Here is a 22159-nt window from a genome sequence, read left to right as displayed (position 1 = left end):
ATGTTGAGAAAACTATAGCGTAAAACACGCTTTTCTGAAAAATGAAAATCCCCTTAAAATCCATACCGACGGATTTTAATAAAATTGGAGGAGAACATACTTTCTATGATACTCTATTTGTGTGCAAAACTTCAACCCGGTATCTAAAAAATTGTAAAAGTAGATGCGTGTACAAAAAATCCGTACACACGCACACACACATACATACTTCCGGACATTTTCTACTAATATGATTTCTCGACATTTTAGAACATTCTAAATTTATTTCTTTTAAAATCTTGAAAAATTTTTTTTCACCATCACAAAGCTTCCTCTATGAGAAAGCAAAAATTGATTGAAAAATATGAAAATATGTGATAATGACGTTTACGATTTTGTGTTGTATCTTCATAAACGCATAATACTTTTATACACTTTTTATTTATCGTATGCTTCTTCCAAATTAATTAGCACAAAAATTACAGGAAAAATTAAAAAATTGCCGAACTTAAAAAATTTAAAAGTATAATGCTTACTGAATAGCTTCCACACTGTTACGACATCCAAGCTAAAGTGTTGAAAAAGTCCATACCGATGGAAGAGATGGACACATAATACTGGCAGCGAACGACCTGGAAATTAAACATAACATTATATATGGCAATTATTTAAATACAAATTAACGATTACGTTTTATCCCTTTGTGTATTTTACTCATATTTGAATCTACAAGTATATACACAAACCTCTGCTAATAAAGTTAAAAATTATTCCAGGAATGCAAATATTATATTAGCAAAAATTTGAATTTTTTCTTGGTATAGTAAAAGATATAAGCTTTCTTTTGAGACGTTTTCGAATCACTTATCATGTTTCGTTGAAAAGTTACAGTTGACCAAATATAGACAAAAAAGTGGTTTTTGGAGATTTCAATCTCCTATATTATTGAATCTAGAGCTAATTAAAAATTTTTACTAACATATTTGGATTTAGCGATCCCAAGTTAGTAAAGATTAACTGATTTCGTTTACAAAGTATTTTTGTTGTTGACCAGTGAACGCTGACAACGAGATTCATCGGAGAAGAGTTACGATTTCATCCGAAGGAAGAAGAGAATGCTGTGACTTTCAAGGTAATTCAAAAGAAGTGCAACAAATGTAATAAACGTGGTCATTTGGTGAAGTTCTGCAAAAAAGCTTACATCAAAAGATAAGAAGCAAGTACGTTGTTTTAAATGCAATAAAAATGGACATATTGTAAAATATTGTACGGAAGAAACTAATTCTAGCGAAAGGGGGTGTACGGTAAGAAGAACACGCGAATGGAAAAAGATTGTTATTTTAAGAACAAGAAGCAAGACAAGACGAAATAAGATGCTAAAAAGCGTGCACTTTCTGCAAGTGAGATGTGTATATGTAAGGAAGATACTTGGATAGTTGACTCGGGAAGCACGTCAAATATGACAAACAACAGAAGTTTTTTTCTAAGAACTGAAAAAGTCTTAAAGCCAGTTGTTCCAACCTGTTGGTAAACTAACTAATAGTTAAGTTATATACATATATGTCTTTGTTTATCCTTTACATTAGACAAAGATAGACATATGATTTAACTATTAGTTAGCTTACCAACAGGTTGGAACAACCGGCCCTTATAGATAAATAAATGTTACAAAGTCGAAAGAGACAATGCTGGCAGAAGATATGGGTAGCATTGAGTTTAGTAAGTGCAAATTAAAACCGGTTCGTGCGATAAATATTACCACATGTCTCGGTAGTCAAATTGGTACGACACCCTTCACGGAATGAGGGAGGTTCCAGGTTCGAATCCTGGCTGAGGTAATATTTTTCGCAATAAATTTTTTACAGTTTTTAGATAATTAAATCGAGTCAATTTAATTTCGGGGAAGAAAGGGTTTTAATTCCAACAATAACTGTGTTTCAAGTCCGACAAATAATCGGCGCGCAGTTAAATAAGTTGGAAAAATATATGTGTATATATATATATATATATATATATATATATATATATATATATACAGAAACTAATATAAGGCTGTCAAAGATCTAAGCTTGAATTGTATGTCGTATGGCTTTTGATTCTAATTTGATTGTATATCGTAACGGTCCTATTTCTTTTATTCATAGATAAATATAAAATATAAACTATAAATAATAAGAGAAAATAAGATCGCTATAATATACAATCGAATAAGAATAAAGGCCATTTTCGGTCCGAGCTTAGATTTTTGGCATGCAGCTCAGTATTAATTTCCGTGTATATGTATTATTTATAATACATATATAATGTTTTTTTATTTAATATTCTTTTTATTTAATATTCTTGTAGCTGACATCGAGAGCTTTTCAAAACACTGTCAATAAACTTCTTTCGGTTGAGTACTTTTCGAGATATGTTTTTATCACACACCTTGGACCAGAGAAATGGTGTGTTTCATCGTAACGAATTCAATACTGTCACCAAACAATTTGGATTTAAGACCACGTTATTATTGAAATCTTAGATCTTGGAATCAAACTTAAGACCATCTCGGCTAACTAGCAATTGAAATTTCTGCTCCGTTGTAGAAGATCTGATGTCTTACCCCTACACTTACACCGGCTGCGTTTAAACATCAAACTACACAGCAACAGGGTTAAACATGAGTTTACACTTTACAAAAAACGCATACCTACAGCTAAAATTACTCAATTTTGAAATTAATGATGCCAATGTTAACCTATGTTTTTTACGTTCTAAGATTGCAAAAGTCGAGAACCAACTCCGCGGCCTCTTACCTGAACATTTAGTTAATAACTTTTTCCGGTTCAATATTAACTTTTTTCGAACATATGACCGCAAAACCCAGGTAAAGTTAATAAATAAATTTAATTCGGTTATGGCCACACAGAATTCAATCATTAATTCTTTGCTTAAGATTGACCATAAAAAATGGATTATTAATATAAGCAATAAATAAATTCCAGACAGAGTATTAAAGTTTCTTAGTCTTGGTGACAGGTTTGCTCTACCTATTGATAAGAATGATAAGAAAGATCGTATAAATTCTGTTGTGGACGTAATAAAAAATTTTGACGTTAACATTTACCAAATTTTCGACGAGATTGTTGAGCGCGTATCCGTATTTCTAACTCGTTATTTAAATTTCTGCGAACGAATAAACATACAAATTACGTTGATCGGTTTATATTACAAGAGTTTAAATTTTGTCAAAGATTTCTTCGGGATAATGATGTTTTTGTTACCAAGGCGGACAAGTTACATTGATTATGGGCAGAAATACATATGTCAATAAGATGATAGACTTACTTAATGACAGTTCTACGTTCTACTTATAAAAAACTCAAAAATGATCTCATAAGAAAAATAACATCTAAAATTAATGACGTGGCTAAGTCTTGGTTTAACATAAACATCATTAGTAAACAACTTTTTAAACAATTAAACTGTACTATGGGAACCTCCCACGTTGTTACGAATTTCCGAAGATTCACAAAAATGGCTCAGCACTGCGGATAATTGTTTCTACGTTGGGGAGTCCACTATACACAATATAGCTAATTTTTTACACAACATCTTGGAAAAATCTGTCCCCAAACCTAATTCATTTATTAAAGATGGTTGGTTATTCGTAGAGGTGATTAGAGACGTAAGAGTGGGAGAGAATGATGTTTTGATCTCTTTAGGTGATCTCTTAATGTAGAAAAATTATTTTTTTTTAAAGTAAGTAAATGTTATTTATTAAACAAAAAGTATATACCTCAATTGAATAACTAATATTTTAAATTATAAAACGCATTACAAAATAAAAGAAATTTTGTTTTTCAAATAAATATGCAAATGTTTAAAATAAGTAAATCTTTTTTTTAATGAATTAAAAGGTTTGATTTCTACAGTAGTAATAAGAAAATATATTTTTAAACAAAAAAACTGCTATTTTGAACAAAAAAAATCATTACTAAAGTTAAAAAAGTAATTTTTTGTTTTAAGTAAATTGTTAGTTGAATTAAATAAGCAATACATTTTATAAACCTTCAATAACAAAATATATTTTTAAATAAAAACTCATTTAAAAAAAAATTTTTTTTTCAAAATAAAAAAATTCATTTTCAAATAAAAACCATGTTTATTAAATTTGAAAAACAATATCATTTTTGAAATAAATTATTTTTTTCTATATATAATAAGAAAGTTAATTTATAAATCTACAGCAACAAAATATATTTTCAAATTAAAAAACCCATTTTTCAAAAAAAGAAAATGTTTGAACCAATTTGAACAAATAATTTTTAAAAGCACTACATGAAAAATAAGAATTTTAACCTAAAAAAGAATTATACAGATTTATAATTGAAAATTGAATAATATATGTGGGTGAGCACGCCCTGACTGGCGACCCTGAGTGAGAACACTGGGATTGGAGAAACTCTGCTGAGCGGCCCTAGTTATAGGAATCGATGTTGAATTTTAATTACGCGAAAATGATACTGGCGATGCGCCGCGTAGCGGGCGCGAGCCAAACTCTCTCGCCGCGCAAATAAATATTTATTTAAGTCAAAATATTTAATATTTCAATGTAATGTATTTATTTCATCGAAAAATATTTTTATGCAACACGTGCATGGAAAGTGCCCCATTACGCACGCTACGCGTGCGTGATAGACCACTTTCCAAGCACTTGCCACATAAAATAGGGAGTGTAAGTCGTGTGTAAAGATGAAAATTCCCGGGTGCGGTTACCGCACTCGCCTTTTCGGCTCGTGCGTAAACTCCGCACCCGAGAATTTTCATCTTACGACACTTGTTACACAAATAACTATTTTATCAGTGTATCTATTCTACTTTCGATACTTATAGATTCTAGTTCAGGGCACGTATTATGGACTTGTTCGGAATGGATTCCGATCGGAATTATTCCGTTTTCCCTAGAAAAGACAATAGAAATCTGGGAAATAACTGAACAATTCCGATCGGAATCCATTCCGAACAAGTCCATAATAGGTTCCCAGTTCTCTTTTTGACGTCGCACGTTTGACCACGTGTAATCGTTGTAATCATAATCGATATAGTAATCTGAATAAAACAAACTCTGATTTATCACCCGCCAACATTTACTAAATCATAATATTTTTATTTCTTTCATTGAAGAAAATATATTTTTATATTTTTTATTATTACAGATTTTTATAATTATTTGTCTACATTAAAAATATATTTATTTTATATGCAAGTAATTAATTTACTTACTTGAAAAAATAATTTAATATATTCAGATGTCATTAATTTATTTGAAATAACTTATTCTTTCCATTAAGCTTTGATTTATTTATTTTAATATAATTGCATGTTTATAGTAAACCACAGTACGTATTTTTTCAAATAAAGAAATTCAGTTCGTAAATTTAATCAAATATTTATTTAATTTATGATATTAATATTTAAAAAGGCAATCTTTTTCATGTTAGAAAATAAATTGCTGTTTTTAAGAAAATATTATTTAAATTAAAAATTTTATTTCAGGAAAATTAATTACTAAAATCATAATACTTTTATTTCTTTTATTGAAGAAAATATATTTTCATATTTTTTATTATTACAGATTTTTATAATTATTTGTCTGCATTAAAAATATATTTATTTCACGTGCAAGTAATTTATTTATTTATTTGAAAAAAATAATTAAATATATTCTGATAAGTTATTAATTTATTTGAAATAACTTATTCTTTCCATTAGGCTTTTATTTATTTATTTTAATATAATTGCATGTTTAGTAAAGCAAAGTATCTAATTTTTTTAAATAAAGAAATTTAGTTCGTAAATTTAATAAAATATTTATTTAACGTTTTATTAATATTAAAAAAGGCAATGTTTTTCATGTTAAAAAACAACGTGCTGTTTTTGAGAAAATAATATTTAAATTAAAAATTTGTATACTTAAAAACAAAAAAATAAAATGTTAAACAAATATTTCCAATATTTAAATAAATATTTGCAAGTATAAAATAAATTCTTTATAAAGTTACAAAATATTTTTTTAAATCAAGGAAATAATACTAAAATAAATATGTTTACTTAATATAAACAAATTTTTTTTTCAGTGTAATTGTAATGAATCTGACAGCGACAGTGTGGCCCGAGATCCTCGTAAATTTATCACTATACCTTATGTTAAAGGTCTCAGTGGTAATGTCAGCCGTACAATGCGTGACGCCAATTTTAAGGTACTTCACACCATCACGAAGAAACATAGATTGCGTTATTAAGAAAGGAAAAGATAAGCTACCGAATCTTAAACAGACTGAGCTGGTATACAAAATTGACTGTGCAGATTGTAATGCTACATACATTGGCCAAACAAAAAGGCACCTCGAAATGCGCTTTAAAAAACATTTAGGCGATATTAGAAAAAATGTCTAATAATCATTCTGTTGTTAGTAAGCACCGTCTTACACACAATCATGATTTTAATTGGCGTCAACCGAAGATTTTATATAAGAAATCTCGGAGATGTTCTTTATCAAAAAGTATGACTGCACAATTAATCTCCAAAAAGACACGGAAAATTTGCCAGCTATCTACAACCGTGTTATCGGTGTCACTTAGTCTGCACTTTTTGTTTCGGTTCTGTTCGTTTTACATGTGAACACAGCTTGTCATTCGTTGATTGTGTAAATAATTTCAGTTTGACTTTGACTGTTACACGGTTCGCACGTGTTCGTAGATGGCTTGCGACGTTTCTATTTTCACGCGACACTGTTCTCATATTTTGTCTCGAGACGCACAAGAGATGTAAGCCTTTTTAATTAGTTTTATTTTAATCTAATTTTAACGTAATAAATTTAAAATTTTTGACTATCGCGAGATTATTATTTTAGTAAACCGTTGACTTTTTTAGCTTTGCGTTAGCATGATGTAGTCAGGGCACGACGTCAGCGACGTAATTGATTTCTATATGCGGTTTTTGGCGGATGGATTGCGTGAAGCTCACTTAAGAAGGGCCGGAATTCGGCCGAAACGCTGTGCAATTTATGAATAATATATTAATTTAGCCAGTTGGGTCGAACTAAAACGACTTAGCCCAGTCAATAGAGCCCAAAAAAACCGCTGAAATGGAATTAATTCCGGGAAGCGATTTTTTTTCTTTGACTGTTTTGGAGGGTCATGGGTAGTCTAAAACCGGATTTTCGGGATTCTAACCCTGGAGCGTTAGCCGCCATTTTGATTAGAAGGGTGATTTTGTTAATATCTCGCTTATTTTCAACTTTAGAGTGAAAGTGGTACGAACCAAACTTGTAGAAACGTTAATACTCTACACGTTTGGTCCTTATCATTTTTTACCTAGGATCGATCGTTTGGGTCTTAGACTCGAAAGTGGGGGGTGAAATTTTATTTTTTTTTTTAATTTTTTGAATAAACGCGCCATAAACTCTACCCTCGTGGTAATGTGGAAAAGATGTTTTTCATTATACCAAGTAAATTCAAAAAAAAAAAAAAAAAAATAAAATTTTACCCCCCCCCACTTTCGAGTCTAAGACCCAAAATATTGATCTTAAGTAAAAAATGATAAGGACCAAAATTGTAGAGTATTAAATTTTCTACAAGTTTGGTTATTACCACTTTTACTTTAAAGTTGAAAATAAGCGAGATATTTACAAAATCACCCTTCTAATCAAAATGGCGGCTAACGCTCCAGGGTTAGAATCCCGAAAATCCGGTTTTAGACTACCCATGACCCTCCAAAACAGTAAAAAAAAAAATTGCTTCCCGGAATTAATTCCATTTAAATGTCTCTATTGACTGGGCTAACTTTTGTTTTGAATTATCTACTGGCGACGGAAGTTACTGTTTTGTTTTCGAGATATGTTGACAAAGTTCAAGTACCGCCGGCATTAGCATTAGCTAAGGTGTACCGCGTGGAGGTTGCACGGTCGGATTTACACCTCATTCTGTGTGTGTGTGTTTGTGTGTGTGTGTGTGTGTGTGTGTGCGCGCGTGTTATATCAACATATCAACGGTTATTTAACTTATTTCATCAGTTATTCTCTGCTTCTCAATTCTTCGACGCTCGCAGGTTTTGTTTTATAAACATGATCTTTTAAGAAGCCCTATAAAATCACTTTAGTAAGCGCCGGCAACACGCTGTTGATAGGGATACGCTAGCAAGCGTCGGCATCTCTGGCGATACGCAGCTGAACTTCATGCTCAGGGGCTTTTTCTCTTTCAAGCTTTTGTAGTTTAATAACCGTTGATAACACACACACACACACACACACACACCAGACACACACACACACACACACGCATTCACACAAAACAGAGAGAGTTTGGAGTCATAAAATACCGCGGGAGTGACGAACCGTGGGGTCCTTATCTCTGCTGACACCCACACCCACACCCACACCCCCACACACACACACACACACACACACACACACACCCACACACACACACACACACACACCCACACACACACACACACACACCCACCCCCACACACACACACCCACACACACCCACACACCCCCCCCCACACACACACACACACACAATGAGATGTAAATCCGACCGTGCAACCTCCACGCGGTACAACTTGGCTATATAATGCTAATGCCGGCGGTACTTGAACTTTGTCAACTCATATCTCGAAAAGTACTCAACCGAAAGAAGTTTATTAATAGTGTTTTAAAAAGCTCTTGATGTCAACTAAATACAAGAATATTAAATAAAAAGTGGGAGTTTCCATTTAAAATTTTAAAGTTGACCTTGAAAGGTCCTCCATACTTACGCTCAAGGTCAAATAAGTATCACCGTTTGATGCATTTGTTGAAGCCGTATAACTTATGTATAAAACATTTTTTCCTAAAATGTCTTGTTTTCGAAATATTTTACCGGTTCCAGACTTTTTCCTCACCCTGTATGTATATGTATACGTATATATTCCAACTTATTAAACTGCGCGCCGATCACAGTCGGACTTGAAACACAGTTATTGTTGGAACAATGTTAACTGACGTGTTGGAACAAGGTTAAATTGAATTGATTTAATTACGGGGAGAGAGGGATTTATTGTTCCAACAATAACTGTGTTACGTACTGTGTTAAATTAATATTGAGCTGTAAAAAATCTAAGCTCGGATTGAAAATGGCTTTTATTCTTATTCGATTATCTCTATATATGTATATATGTATAAATGAATGTATGTATGTATGTATGTTTGTTTGCTATGCAAATGTACAGTTTTCAAATTAGAACAACCAGGTATACTATCTCATGATACTCTAATTTAGACCGTAGACGTATTTTGAGAACCGCATACGTACCGATTTTTTGGAAAACCGGTTCGAAAATTTTTATAATGTCTGTCTGGCTCTGATCGCGAACTACTCATTCATTAATGGACCGATTTTTCTGAAAACCGGTACCAAACGTTGTCTAATTTTTCGGGGATGGTGTCGATGAAGAATAAATTAATATAAGAAAAAAAAAATAAAAAAAATAAAAAATAAAAAGGGCCGTCATACAAACGTGTCTAAAAAGAGTCCCTTTTTAAAAAAAAATTTTTTAAGGGTAAATATTACTATTTGGGGGAAAAACATTGTCTACTGTCTAATAAATTAGTCGTAGAGGGTTTTGTGGGAAGGGGTCAAAGTGGGAGAAAAAGGTCTGCTGGGAAAGAATGTTTATTAGCATCAGTTGCGTTTAGAATTTGATTGTGATATTTACGTTGTGATATTATTATTCTACTCTCACAGTTTTCAAAGTAGAACAACCAAATTTAGTATATTATCTCATGATACTCTAACTTAGACCGTATAGGGTTTTGGGAAGGGGCTGAGTCCAGGGACAAAGGGCCCTCATACAACATCATCTAAAAAAAATCCCTTTTTTGAAAAAAAATGTTTTGGTGGTAAATATTACTATTCGGGAAAAAGAAAGAAGAGCTTTTTTGCCCGCGCTTCGCGCGGGCTCAAAAGCTTAAACTATAAATATAAAATATAATAAATAAATAATTATTTAATTATTATTAATGTAGCCGCGATCATGATATGCGTATGAAAGTGTTATAATGTTTTACTATTTTATGTGTACAATATAGTTGTGTATGCAATATGTTTGTATGCAATATAATCGTATGTGCAACTTATAAGTATGCAATATGACCGTGTGTATAATATGCTTGTGCGCACGAAGCGTGTGTGCAAACAATACTGTTGGTAATCGTTTTATAGGTAAACGGGATTGTCCCACGTTCACATATACTTACCACCTGTGACTGTTTCCAAAGTGAAAGCATTAAATTTCCAGTTTCCAGCTCTTTGTAACACGCACTGTAACACATATAAACGAAATATGGTAATATAAGCATGATATGAAGTATTAAGGTTGATTTAGACACAGCCGTGCCAATACCCGTACCGTATCCGTACCGTACACGGACAGAAACATATAGACAAGGATTCCTATTGTCTTCATCCTTGTCTAATGTTTCTGTCCGTGCACGGTACGGATACGGTACGGCACGGCTGTGTCTGAATCGACCTTTATTAGTAAAAAAAATAAAAATGTGTATTTAGCAAAAGAACATAACGATTAACAAAGGTCATCCTATTCTGATAAAAAAATTTGTAATTTATAAATTCAAAAACTTTTCAATTTTTATTTATTGTAATCCAAATATATAGGGTAGTTTTTATTAAATATTCTTTCTCCATTATAGAATTATTTATTTATTTATATAACGTGTTTCTCGAAAGTGTTGTGTTATGTATGATTGACAATGAGTACGTTTGCTTTAACACGTCGTGACAGTCTCTTATAGTTTCTGACACGGAGATATTTTAAGTTGTAGTTCAACACGTTTTAAACTACGTTGAGAGTATATAAAAAGTAGATAGAAGATATGACCTTGACCTTAATACATTACGTTTAATATTATATAAAATAGTCAAGATAATGATTCTAACAAGGGGACCTCGCGAACTCAAAAATTCTGATTTTAAAAAACTTTTCACACATGTAGAAGTATTTAAGAAAGAATGTTGAAGTACAAACTAGAGCTCGAAAAAAGAATCGGATACCCTGATGTCACGTATTTGAGACGTTGTTTTATTACTCTGTATATGCGTCTGTATATGCGTCTCCGTGTAATACGTAGATATCCGTAGCATACTCATTGTATTCGGATTTGGACCGATTCCATATACAACAAGTAACGGGCGAGCGGGCCAGGTATCCGAATACCCGGATATTCTAAGCTTTAGTAATACGTGTGACGTTCGAGCCAAAATGGTACATTCTCTCATGCCTTCCGTCTGATTATCGTGCAGATTTTGTTTTCGGATCCGTGCTAACCACGTTGGAGTTACGTAGAACTTTCCGCGTACCGAAATCATAAGCGCGCGACAAAGATTATGTGTTACGCAGCCGCTGATCATAGGATCACCTGCTGCCAGCACTCGAAAGTACGGTCTTAACTTAAAGGGGGGGGGGAGGGGAAGAAAATAATTTTAATTTAGTACGAGTATTATAATTTAAAAAAAAATTATTTTTGTGTATAACGTACCTGCACTAGTCCGTGGAAAATGTCGTCCAAGATACCTGGTTCCTGCGTCAAGGATCTGGTAATAAGCTTCTTACGACGTCTCTTATGTATCGTCAGAAATCGACCGATATGTCTGGGTCTATATCGATCGATGTCCAGACTCTCCAGCAGACGTTGTTCCGCGTCCGATAAACGCCTAAATGATGCTTCCGTAGCAGATGATTCATCATGGACTTCCAGTAACGTAGCCGATGCATCGGAATCACGAAATATGCCGTTATCTATAAATAGAAACGTTTTTAATATGTCATAAACAATACATTATTTTTTTCAAATATTAAATGAGGAAGAAATACGTTTTCGACATAAAAAAAATCAGTCCTATTTATTAATAATTTAATAACATTTCAAGTTGGCACGTACACATAAAATTATTTTAAAAAAAGAGAAGTGTCATGACCTTTATTTTTAATCTTTAATGTTTAGAAAATATAAAATGAAATAAAAACTAAAAACAATAAAAAGTACAAAAATGATATTCAATAATATATTTAAAAATTTGATACTGAAACGCATAAATAAAGATTAACACGTATTAAGTATTTGTCACAAACGAATATTTTAATAATAAATTTTTGAATTTTTAAATTTAATTTGAAATAATTTTTTAATATTAAATTTAATATATTTGATTTAAAACTTTTTATTATATTGTATTAAAGAAGATATAAATTTTAAAAGTTATTATAATCAGGCTTTCGTTATCGAGTAATAGTTTGATTTGGTCGACAATAGTGGACCAACGGCCTCAGTCTGGCACTGGTCAATAATATATCGATTGTTATACCTAATATTTTATTGTAGATAAGAAGTTACCCTTTCTAAAAAATATATTTTTCCTAACGCGAGCGTGAAATGGGCCGCTTTTCGCGCTTGTTTTGAGTGAGCAAAACGATCCATTTCTTCACTAGTTGAAAAATGGAGCCATTTCTCAACTAGTGGAGAACGGAACGTGTAAAACAAGCGCGAAAAGCGGCCTGTTTCACACGCTCTTGTTAGGAAAAATAGTATGAACAACTCGTGGGAAGAGTGGTCGAGCCCAACGGAGTGTGATGGTCGCACGAGCGAAGCGAGTCCGTCAGACGCGACCACTTTTCCCACTAGTTGTACAATATACTATTTATAGTAGAAAGTGGTGAAAAGTTGGCGTTTTTAATCTCTGCAGGATATAAATAAAAGAGAGAAACAATCAGAGTTAAAAAAAATAAAATACCGTTTATTATTTGAGTATTAACAACTGTCGAATATTAGCAACTCTGTTAGCAAATACTGATAACAATAAAATATCATTCAGAACCGTAACTTTGAATCAATATTTAATTATCTAATTGTAAACTAAAAAACAGATAACAGAGGAAATTTAAATTCTAATTTTTTAGATTTAATCCTCAAAATCTTACTTTATTAAATTTGAGAGTTGTTTATTGCTGTTAAAGGCAAACAATAAAAAAAATTTTTTTTTTAAATCCGAACGTTAGTTAATAAATATTGTTTGCTGCCAAAAAGCAATCAATAGCTGCCGAGGAGTAGCAACAGATGCTATTACGTGAACTTCGAAAAAAAAAGAAATTTTAATACGTCTTTATTAGTGCCTAAAGAGGCTAACAGTCGTGTTTAGATTAAGAGGATTTAGACATTAAATTAAACAAGTTTTAGTTATTGAAGAAAATTCTTTTCTACTTCTTATATTACAAGAATTTTGAAAATCTTTTTGACGTACTTTCAAAATAAATAAAATCTTAAATTATAAATTAATTCCCTATCTTGAGGTTAACTTTCAAATTTGAAAATAATAAAAAAACTGTTTTGAGTTGTAAAACATAACGTGTGTTATCGGACGCTGTTGATGCATGGGTTTTGACACAGGATGAAAAGATATTCTACGGATCCACAGAACGATATATCTCATAAGAACTCGTAACAAAGGTATATCGACAAGAAGCAGAAAAGGCGCGCGACAGAACTGGAAGCAACTGGAAGCGCTATTATACGACTTGTACAGACTTAAATTAGGCACTTGGCTTCCTCATTAAATTGAGATGTGCGATTTGAAAATGCACATAGCAAAGTCACAATTTTGATGAGAGAGAGTAGGAAATTAGCAAATTGAATCCACAACGTATTGCTACGCGCTCAAAGCTCCTCTATGAGGAATTTTGTATTTTATTAGATGCATAATTTTTAGTTTGGCTTTCTCATAGAGGAAGCTTTTCGCGCGTAGCAATACGTTGTGGATTCAATTTGCTAATTTCCTACTCTCTCTCATCAAAATTGTGACTTTGCTATGTGCAAATTTCCAAATCGCACATCTCAATTTGATGAGGAAGTCAAGTGCAAATTTCTAATTTGCACAATTTTTTTTCAAATTTTTTAAATAAAATTTACAGGTTGCATATTCTTTTTGCTTCTTTCTTGAAAATCTATCTGCCTCTATCCTTCCTTAACTTTCTTTAATTATACTTAATAAATCAAATATGAAAAATTATATATGAAATAGAAATAGAAAAGACTAAAGAATATAATAAAATTAAAAATTGGCCGATATCTTAAAATTTGCGGAAGTTAGAGCTATTACAGACATTTTTCTAAAAATTAGGGACCTTTGATCGCGTATAAAGCTGGGTCTACGCAACCAAATCTTAAAGACGTATATATAAAATAGGGGTAGAAAAGACTGAAGAATATAATAAAATTAGAAATAGATCGATATCTCCAAATTTGCGGAAGTTAGAACAATCACAAACATTTCTACCAAAATTCTAAATTTTATTAAAAAAGAACCGCTTTACCGATCATCGCCAAATTCAATTCCAATCTTCCTTACATGATACTCTCTTGATTAAAAAAGTGAGGTTTTACAATTGACACAATGTCAAATCGATATTGACTTTTGAAATTCAGGCTACATGGTCCATATATGGACTTTTGCATATGACCTTTGCTCGCATATAAAGCTAGATCTAATCAACCAAATCTTAAGGAATTACATATGAAATAGAAGTAGAAAAGACTGAAAAATATAATAAAATTAGAAATAGACCGATATCTTAAAATTTTCTAAAATTAGAGCTATTACAAGCATTTCTTAAAAAATTATGGACCTTTGATCGCGTATAAAGCTGGATCTACGCAACCAAATCTTAAAAAATTATATATGAAATAGGGGTAAAAAAGACTGAAAAATATAATAAAATTAGAAATAGATAGATATCTCCAAATTTGCGGAAGTTAGAGCGACTACGGACATTTCTAAAAAAATTCAAAATTTTTTTAAAAAAGAACCCCTTTACCGATCATCGCCAAATTCAATCCCAACCTTCCTTACATGATACTCTATCGATTAAAAAAAATACATCCCAATATCTCAAAAATTACGGAAGTTATACCATAAACAAAAAAAAGGATACACACACACACACACATACATATACACAGACATTTTGTATTACAAAAGTGATTTTTTGACGTTTTAGAACATAAGCAACACATTGGCATCGAAAACTCAAAAAACAATCTTTTCTTTGGTTTCTTCTACCCCTATTTCATATATAATTCATTAACATTTGGTTGATTAGATCTAGTTTTATATGCGATCAAAGATCCACATACAAAGTTTATGAAAACAAAGCTTCTTCTATGAGGAAGCAAAATATAATTCTTGCCTTCTTAAAACGTTATCCGTAAACTGTTTAAAATACTAGAATACATATGCTTCTGCATTAAATACAAATATATTTAGAGTATCATTGATATCTTGATAAAAAGAAAATTTTATTAACAAACTAATCATGTATCAAAATATAATATACGTATAAATATAAACTTCTTCTATCTTGTTGCAGCTTTACACCCTAATTTTATTGATAAAGAATTGGCTAACTCTAACTGATAATTACAATCAAATTTTTGACATTTATTAATTTTGATTTAAAATTGTTTGTCGCATGATGTGTATAACTCATAAAATAATTATTATGTGATGTTCCAAAATTTATAAAAAAAAAATATATATAAAATTACTCACCAGAAATACGCACAAATACCGCATTCTGTTCTTCGCTGTCTACCTTTATCTCGTCAGTTCGCCTCTGCAAAAAAGAATATTTAAATAAATTTCCTATTAATTATTGTTACTGTTAGATTTGTTTTATTTAGTTTATTATTACTTTTACATTGCCAATGTAAGTAAGAATTAATGCAAAAGACTTTCAAATAAAAGTAAAATATGAATTTTTTGGCTTATTGAGAGAAAAGTTGATATGAGATAATAATAGTTTATTATTTATATATAAAGTAAGAGAGAGTCAAAGAAGACATTATATAATTAATATTCTACTTAACTAGTATAAAGATCTAACCAAATAATCCAACATTTCTCATTTATTGTTTGTTATATGAAACTAGATACTGTTAAAAGTGTTATAAAATTAAAGAAATTAAATAAAATGTTGCTAACTGGCAATTTAATTATCATTTCTTTATTTAACAGAAATGATAATTACTACAAGTAAAAATACCATTAACAAAAAAATATATCAAACGTCTTTCCACCATCGTCGGTTTTAATAAGCATCGAATATGTTATTAGATAGATTAAAGTAAGAGATACATATTTAAATTATATATTTTTATATTTAAATTAAAAAGACACCTATCTTTTTTTAATAAGTGTCCACGTGCTTTTGTTATAAAACAATTAAGCATCTCGTATATATATTAATCTCTAATCCATCCCCAAATTCTCTGGAAATCGTAAAATATCACAAAAAAACGTGAAACATATACCTAACGGAAGTTTTTTGAAAACTTATTCGTTTGTTTAAAATAAATTTCTTTATCACATTACGTACAAATTCAAATATTAGCTTTAGTATCATCATTAACCCTCGAAAACCATACTGTGGTCTTAGAAAACTCATCGAAATTTTGGACGTATGTTTGGAACCATCATTTATATTTTTTAATGCGTATTTTTTGGCAATAATTTTTTTTTACAAATTCTAAGATTACTATCATAATTCTCAGAAAATTTATAATCGATTGGGGAAAAAAAACATTACAATGCGTTGATGGCGAAACTTCCGAAAACGTTCCGCGTCAGATGAAACTTTGTGAATAGGTTCCTTTTAGATAAAAAAGACATGTATCAAAAGGATTTTTTGCGACTCCAAAGTTTAGCAACTTTTTTAAAATTTTTAACTTGCTGCCTCCGCGCATACATTTTCCACGCGAAACAAAACAGCTCTCAAGTAATGTACGTACATGTTAATGTTTAACAGATCAAAACTATCGTAGATTTTCAATTTCTTAATAATGACACGTACCTATATATTAATTATCTAGTTTTAAAATATAGTTTTGTCATTAAATATTCTAGACGGTAAAAATAAGATCTTACCGTAACATATCATGAGCTTAAATACAAAATTAAATCCTGTGATTTATGTCTTCTTCAGACAAAACTATTGTCAAGATTATGTGATAAAGATTAAAAGTTTTATTATTTTTTAAGATTCTATCTTTAGCACGCGGAAATCTGATTTACAAGTGTGTGCAAACTGATATAAGAATCAAACGTAACCATTTCTAAACGTGCAAAAAGGATTCCGAATGATTTATGGAAAAAAAGTTTTTAGTCAATTTTTTTGAATTTTTAATATATTGTAGTATTTGTTTCCCTGATGAAAAGTTTCAAATATTTCATCAACTTCATATGATTAGTTTCTGAGTTATAAGCATTTAAAAGTCGCGTTCACAAGATCATCCGTACGTTTGTCTACACGAGTTTGCACTTAATGTAGTGAGTAACAGTTAATATAGTGAAAGCACGTAGAAATCGAATATCTTTATAGAAGAAATGCAATATGCATTCACGTGAATGAAAATCATGCACCCTATTTTCCTAGACTCACAAGGAAGTGTTTGAAACTGTCCCTCACCGATTTTGATGGGCTTTGGATATGTTGTAGAAAGATAATATACATGTATTTTTTTTATCGTCTTCGAAGCATGTTTAGGGATTAAAATAATCCCTCGAAAGAAATTTCATATATTTTTGATTACGAGTGATAATCTTTGAAACCGTGAGGTATATAAAAAAATGTTTTAAACAAAAAGGTTACGATATTAAGTGACCCCTGTACGCGTGTATTTAGATTTTTTTAAAAAGTTATATTGTTGCAAGAATAACACTGAAAGCATAAGAGTATGTTAAAAAATGACATTTTTTTAATAAAAAAATATACGTTTAAATTTTTAAAAATATCTCAGAAATTATAGACATAACAAAAAAAATGTAACGAATTTTTCTCACAGGGTGTTTTCAAATTAGTGAGAAGTGTTGCAGGATTGATTTAGGACACAAAAATAAGACAAGCAGTTTATATAAACATATGTCTGATATGACTTTATTTCCGAGTTATAGCCTGTTATATTTTCCAACGGAGTTAAGGCCTCCGTGCACACTGAAAAATATAAGGAACAAGGAACAGATATTAGCACGTAGGACTGAGAAATTAGAAATAAAACTGGATGCATAATGAAAAACACAGACAACAGAAATAGGAAATAACTCTGGCAATACATTTTTAACCTATCGGAACCCGTGTGCTACAATGCTACACCAGCTTTATTCTTGATTTTTCAGTCCTACGTGCTAATATTTGTTCCTTGTTCCTTATATTTTTATATGTAACTTCGCCTCTCGGGGTTATATATTTAATGCCTATTTGTTGTGCTCGACACGTCGTGTCTCCCGTGTGAGCAGTATTAGTTTCCCGCAATAACGACGCGACCTATACATATTACAGTAAACACAATGATAAGTTGCATTTCGATGACGATGTCCGTTAATTTCCACGTGGTGACTGTCAGGTAATACTGCTTGTCTTCTGTTTCCTGATTGATTATTCAGATTTTGTAAAAGTTCTGTTTTTGATTAAGGCAACAGTCGCCCCGGGAACGTGCATCGTTTCGATGTTTAACGAATTGAGACGACGTACTCGATTGAAGGATTTATGGCAATGCAGACTCTGCGGATTTGACTGCATGACTGGAATGGCGATCTTTATTGTTTGACAACGACTTGATTGCATGTAATTTTATTTTTCTTTTTGTATTTCTTCACTGAGGATGGTCCAAAGCGATGGACCGAAATGTTTGATTATATAAATTTTTTAAATATTGTTAGATTTGTCGTCTTGCTACCGGCGTTTTGGCTCTCATTTGCCTATATTGTAATTGTTCCTTATATTTTTCATTGTGCGTGGGCCCTTAAAATAGCGCACTTGGATATCGGTTTGCCGTTTATCTATAAGATTTGAAGGACTTGATGTCTTGCTAATCTGTAAACATATAAACACGTATTACTTGTGTTGTAAGTGGTACGGTTCGTATCTTGTGCTTAGTGAAGGTATAAGGTTTGTATCATACGTTAGTGCAATAGTCTACGTTTAAAAGTGAATGAACGTGCAGACATGTATCTCATGTATAGAGATTATTCGATGGTAATGCAGTCAGAACTAGACTTTTGTATCCTTTAATCTTACAATTAGCTATCTTAACCCTAGCTGTTGGAAAATAAAATAGGCTGTAACTCGGAAATAACTCGGAAATCAGGTCACATCGGACATATATTTATACGAATATATATATTTTTCTTATTTTTGTATCTTGAATCCATCACTGCAATTCTTTCCACTAAAATTTGGAAACACCCTTTATATTATACACATATATGTATATAAATATAAATTTATGTATATCTAACCCTTTGAATGAGAAGATCAGCACAAAATGTTAAAGTTAAAATTAAAATTGATATATGTTATAACTTTTAACTCACTAAATACCAGAATACAAATTATAGTATGGTATTACATGTTGTATAAACGTAACAATAGGTTTAATTTATATTCTATAGTTAAAAAGTTTTTCATATATTTAATATTATCCTCATAGTGTAGACATATACCGGGTGTTTTATTTTAATCGCCCCAGGCAAATATCTCGAAAAATATGAAAGATACGGAAAAACGTTTCAGACAAAAGTTGTTTGGTTCGAAGAGGGACATAAGATGGTGTCCGTGGTTTGACCTTGAGTGAACGTGCCGAGGTCATATGGAGTTTAACTTTTGTTTTTTAAATAAAACTCCCTCGTTTTCCGTGCATATTCTTGTAGCTTATCTAAAGAGCTTTTCAAAACCCTATATTTGAGTATTTTTTCATAAAGTACTTTTCGAGTTATAAGGCTTGAAAGTTATTGGGTTGCACGTATGTATCCAACAGAATGGTAGTACATTTGAGCATTTGCTGTAAACCAAAAATACACAATGTGACTTCGATGTGACCCTACTTGTGAGTCAATCGGTCTTGCCTTCACTGGCCGGATCAAATCTTGGGTCTTGCCTTCACTGGCCGGATCAATGTTGGGTCTTGTCTTCATTGGCCGGTACACTTTGGGTAATGCTAATGCCGGCGGGCGTGTAACTTTCAAGCCTTGTAACTCGAAAAGTACTTCATGAAAAAATACTCAAATATAGAGTTTTGAAAAGCTCTTTAGGTAAGCTACAAGAATATGCACGGAAAACGAGGGAGTTTTATTTAAAAAACAAAAGTTGAACTTCATATGACCTTGGCACGTTTACTCAAGGTCAAACCACGGACACCATCTTATGTCCCTCTTCGAACCAAACAACTTTTGTCTGAAACGTTTTTCCGTATCTTTCATATTTTTCGAGATATTTGCCTGGGGCGATTAAAATGAAACACCCGGTATGTATATTCAAAAATGTTTATAGAGACTAATAGCATTCTAAACATTTATAGTGAGGGTCAATTTATTTATTTAGACACGCCAAGTTTTTGAGTATCAAGTTAACGTCTCCCTCACGTTCTCACTTGGATATTTCAGCGTTTATTATTAATATGTATGTACATGCAGAGAACCAATGACGTGACATAACAAAGTGTAGATAAGAAAGCTAAATACTTTTTACTTATAAGAATCCCACGGAAGTGTCCTTCTCTGACTTTGATGAGCTTTTAGTTAATTGTGTTGTTCTCTAAATGAAAATAAAAGACACGTTTTTCTATATGTGCCCATACGCGTGTTTAGGGGGTGAAACATCCCTTTGAAAAAATCGGTTTTTCTCTTTTGGGCCAAATATCTCCGAAACTATAAAAGAAAAAAAAATGAACGCGTGGTCGCCACGCGCGTTAAGCCGGGATTACGATGAATTTAACGTAACGGGACGCGACGGGACGCGAAGTAACGTAACGTGAACTTAAGCCGGGAGTGAAAACTTCTGAAGGCAAGGCTTTGCCATAACTTTCCTGAAATTAATACAAAAACAATGCAACAGAATTAGTCACTCCAAGCCGCCCGCAACTCGAAAATATAGTGTTACACGCAGTTCTCACTATATCCGTCTCGCCAGTGCCATACGCCTGATCGAATTTTCGTGACGCGTTTTCGAGTCGAAAAATCGAATTTACTTACCGATCCAAAAGGAGTTTCACTTTGTACGCCTGTTGGTCGGATTTTCGTGACACTATTTCGTGACGTTTTTTCGTGTCGCACAATCGAACTTACTACCGTACCAAAGAAGTTTCATTTCGTACGCCTGTTGGTCGAATTTTCGTTACACTTTCCGTGTCGCACAATCGAACTTACTACCGTACCAAAGAAGTTTCATTTCGTACGCCTATTGGTCGAATTTTCGTTACACTTTTCGTGTCGCATAATCGAACTTACTACCGTGCCAGAAGAAGAACCGTCTCGCCAATGCCGTACGCCTCTTGGTCAAATTTTCGTTACACTTTTCGTGTCGCACAATCGAACTTACTACCGTACCAAAGAAGTTTTACTTCCGTTACATTTTTTCGTGTCGCGAATCGAACTCACTACCGTGCCTAAAGAAGTTTCACTTCAAAAATTTTTAAACAAAAGTCGAATAGTTTGAAGAGCATTTTAGAATAATGACAAAATAAAATTTTTGAAATGAAACTTCTTTAGGCACGGTAGTGAGTTTGATTCGCGACACGAAATCACGAATTTTGCGACACAAAAAATGTAACAAAAATTTGACCACGAGGCGTACGGCGTTGGCGAGACGGTCCTTCTTCTGGCCTGGCACGGTAGTAAGTTCGCGTATGCGACACGGAAAAGCGACATGAATTTTGCGACACGAAAAGTGTAACGAAAATTCGACTACGAGGCGTACGGCGTTGGCGAGACGGCTTCTTCTTCTGGCACGGTAGTAAGTTCGCGTATGCGACACAAAAAAGCGACACGACGTTCGCAACACGAAAAGTGTAACGAAACGTCGACCACGAGGCGTACGGCGTTGGCGAGACGGCTTCTTCTTCTGGCATGGTAGTAAGTTCGCGTATGCGACACAAAAAAGCGACACGACGTTCGCGACACGAAAAGTGTAACGAAACGTCGACCACGAGGCGTACGGCGTTGGCGAGACGGCTTCTTCTTCTGGCACGGTAGTAAGTTCGCGTATGCGACACGGAAAGCGCACGACGTTCGCAACACGAAAGTGTACGAA

General features: G+C 32.4%; 1 protein-coding gene across 11 annotated transcripts in view; it reads right to left on the bottom strand.

The window, feature by feature from the left end:
- LOC139822842 (uncharacterized) overlaps positions 1 to 22159 on the bottom strand; it is an 87751-nt gene that overhangs the window by 40328 nt on the left and 25264 nt on the right. For 10 of the 11 annotated variants that reach the window (XM_071794965.1, XM_071794967.1, XM_071794966.1 and 7 more), the window contains 4 exons: positions 15628 to 15691; positions 11565 to 11824; positions 10266 to 10329; positions 516 to 611 (listed from right to left, as the gene is read on the bottom strand). In XM_071794965.1, the coding sequence (XP_071651066.1) occupies positions 516 to 611; positions 10266 to 10329; positions 11565 to 11824; positions 15628 to 15691 (484 nt within the window). Of the gene's footprint in view, positions 1 to 515; positions 612 to 10265; positions 10330 to 11564; positions 11825 to 15627; positions 15692 to 18604; positions 18947 to 22159 lie in introns of all 11 variants that reach the window. The other variant, XM_071794970.1, reaches the window with a different exon arrangement.

Source organism: Temnothorax longispinosus, chromosome 12 (genome assembly GCF_030848805.1).
Source record: "Temnothorax longispinosus isolate EJ_2023e chromosome 12, Tlon_JGU_v1, whole genome shotgun sequence".
Taxonomy (NCBI): domain Eukaryota; kingdom Metazoa; phylum Arthropoda; class Insecta; order Hymenoptera; family Formicidae; genus Temnothorax; species Temnothorax longispinosus.
Note: the sequence above shows the minus strand (reverse complement) of the source record. Positions and strands in the feature narration are given on the sequence as shown.